The 3116-nt window shown below is 63.2% G+C and overlaps 1 protein-coding gene across 1 annotated transcript in view; it reads right to left on the reverse strand.

Annotated features, from left to right (window-relative positions):
* RCN3 (reticulocalbin 3) overlaps nucleotides 1–540 on the reverse strand; it is a 6558-nt gene extending 6018 nt beyond the window's left edge. The window contains exon 1 of the mRNA XM_006014907.3: nucleotides 270–540. Coding sequence (XP_006014969.2) covers nucleotides 270–525 — 256 coding nt within the window. The 5' untranslated portion in view covers nucleotides 526–540. The remainder of the gene's footprint in view (nucleotides 1–269) is intronic.
* Between the last annotated feature and the right edge of the window lie 2576 nt (nucleotides 541–3116).

Consider the following 3116-nt stretch of genomic DNA (forward strand, 5'->3'; position numbering starts at 1 on the left):
AAGTTCTGGGCAGAGAGGCCACGTGGAGGGGGGCGGGGGCGAGGCCACGTGGGGGTTAGGGGGCGCGGGGGCTGAGACCAGGCAGGCAGGATCTTTGATGGGTCTTGCCCTCCTCAAGCTCAGCAGCCCTCCCCACCTCCATCCTATAGCAGCCCCTGTCCCCACTCCGGGCTGCCCCGCCCTGGGGGGGCTCTGCTGGGGCTTTGCCCCCCCCTCGCTGACCCAGCGGGAACCGAGGGCTCAGGCCCCTCCTGCCCTGCGGTGCTCACTTCCAGGCTCCTCCCGGGCCGCTCCAGCACGGAAACTAAGGCACTGCCCGCTGGGACCCTTGGTCTTAACCTGAGCTCGTCCAATGGGCGTCTGCCTCCCCGCTCCCTGCCCGGTATCTGGGCTGAGTGGAGGTGCTGGTCCCCCGCCGTCCACTCTCACAGACTGGGGGCAGGGGTGGGGGAGCCCTGGGGACCCCAAACCCTGGAGAACCAGCCCCAGCCCTTCTGTCAGACGAGTCAGGCTGGGATTTTGCATGTGGCCCCGGTCCAACCTGCAGCCCCCTGCTCCCCAGCCCTGCTAGTGCCCCTGGCATCCCTGCAGCCTGTCTATTTGTGACATGTGGGTCAAGACTAGCACATCCCAGTCTCTTAGCCAGGGGGCAGGGAGGGAATGAAGTCCCCTAGGGAGGCCTGGGCAGAAGTACTACATCTGGATTCCCCACCACCTCCCCCTTATACAACAGGGATAAGCTCAGAGCTGCCAGATGGGGAGGAATGGCTGGGGGGTGAGTCTCATAGCTGGGATCTGTGTCACTGAGTCCCAGGGGAGCGGTGGTCATGGGTCTGTGGGTTGCAAGTGAGCTGCACCCGCAAGGCTGGGGGAGGGGGGTGGAGTAGGGGGCTTCTGGTCAGGAGCGAGGGGCACCAGCAAGGCTGGGAGGCAGGGGCTGCAGGTCTGGAGTGAGGGGGCAGGGGGCTGTGGGTCAGAAGTGAGGGGCACCAGCAGGGCTGGGGGGAGCAGGGGGCTGTGGGTTGGGAGTGAGAAGCACTGGCAGGGCTGCCTGTGCTATGTCTTGGTTCAGGGCACCTCTGGGATAGAAGCGACAGATGGGGGAGTGGTCAGCTCCGCTCCGACGCCCCGAATATGCCCGGTCCACATGGGCAACTCACATTGAAGTGACACCAGAAAGGGAAGGGGACCCGCAACGCACTGGCCATGTGTGGGGAGAGGGGCTGAGTCTGCAGCATCATTTGGGGTCAGGGAGATTCCCCCCCAGCCCTGCCAGTGTCCTTCATTCCCCACCCACAGCTCTCCCCCTATAGCAATTGAACCCAGGTGTTCAGGTCAGTGCTTTGCAAGCTGCCACATGCTCTCCAGCAATGGGTCACTCCCTATGTAGGTCCAGCAGGGTCTGATCCCTCCCATCTCACCCACACTGGAGTTTGGGGGGGGGGGCCAGGCATTAGCCTCCTCTTTTCCCCCTGCTTTTGCCTCCGTAGCTCCTGGGCTCCAATTAGCTGCATCAGGGCTGTGTCAGGAGCCAGCAGTAATCGGATCAGATGGGGTGGCTGGGGGCAGGTGCCCTGTCATGCCAGGGTGCAGGATTCAGGGAGGCTGGTGGTGTTTGATGCCCCTCCTTTCCCCCCCTGCATGGGCCAGGGGCAGAGGCGGAACCCAGGTGTCTGGGTGCGGGGTGGGGGAAAGGATCTGGTGCTCGTCTAGGCCTGTTTCAGACTGGAGTCTGGCCCTGTCCTGGCTGGGAGGGGGCTTCAGGGATTAGGGCGGGGGGTTCCTGCCCTTCAGGGGGAGCTCTCAGGGATGGTGACTGCAGGGGGGTGGGAGAGGGGGGTACACAGCCCCCCCCGGCCCCCAGCCTGCATCGATGGGCCCTGACAGCCCCCCAGGCCCCACGTGATGCACTCACTTTGCATTTTTAATTGCCCCTGTCACTGTAACACAGATTTCTACTTAACCCACCATCCCCGGGGCCCCTGCCCAGTGGAGGAGTATCAAGTCTGGGCATTTATGGGGTCCCAGGGGGGCTGGGGCAGGGAAGAGGGGAGGGGGCATCTGTGGGGGTTGCATGCCTGGAGTGTCCCTGGGCCTTGGGGTGGGGCTATGCTGGGCTGGGGTGTTCCTGGCTGGGGGTGGGGGACCTCTGGTTTCACCGCTAGGGAGCAGCACGTGATAGGGGTCAGGGTCCCCGCTCCCTTTTGTCCTAGGGGCTGGGGGGTTGTTGAGTGTGGAGGAAGCAGAGGGTGAGGGTGGGGGTATGTGGCTCAACTCAGTTCCTCTCAGCCACAGACCCACAGACCCCCAGAACCCCTGGGAACCAGCCAGAAGGACAGTCCCATGGCCCTACTCAGATGGGGGGACCCAAGTGTCCAGGCTCCCAGCCCCTCCGCAGCTAGGAAAGAGGCTGGCAAGAGATGAGAGACTGTGGGGTGCCCCTCACTCCTGACCTGCAGCCCTTTGGTCCCCACAGCCCTGCCAGTGTCCCTCACTCCTGATCTGCAGCCCCCTACCCCTCACAGCACTGACTGCTGGTGCGCCTCACCCCTGCCTGTTCCCACCTCCTGACATTTTCTTTTTGCCCTTCGCACCATTGGCTATAAGAATCCCAGACCTACGAGGTCACCTGTCCCCCCTAGCCTCCCCTCCCTTGGGATCCCTGTCTGCTCCCAGCACCCCCCAGTGCTCAGCCCCCTCCACCTTCCATGGGGGCAGGGGAGAGGGCTGACTTTCCTGATGGAAGAGACATGGAAAGAGGAGGCATGATGGGGAGCAAAGGAAGATGTGTGTGTGTGTGTGTGTGTGTGTGCACATATGCATGGTTGTACACATGTGCATGCATATGTCCATTGGTGTGTAGCTGTATGCCTACATGCTTGTGTATACACGCGTGCACATGCAGGCATGCCTGCATGTGCAGCCCCACTCTGGCCAACAAGAGCAGGCCCCACCCAGGACAGCCGCCCCCAGCTCCTCCTACCCCCTCCATCCTGTATCCCGCTTCAACCACCCCACAGCCCCCACAAGGCCGTGCCCCCTCCCCCAGCCTGGCGCATCCCTGGCAGCTTCTTTCCTCTCCAATCTTCTCAGCCACCACAGCATGGGCTGATGCT

This window comes from Alligator sinensis, unplaced genomic scaffold, assembly GCF_000455745.1.
Source record: "Alligator sinensis unplaced genomic scaffold, ASM45574v1 scaffold647_2, whole genome shotgun sequence".
Classification (NCBI taxonomy): Eukaryota; Metazoa; Chordata; order Crocodylia; family Alligatoridae; genus Alligator; species Alligator sinensis.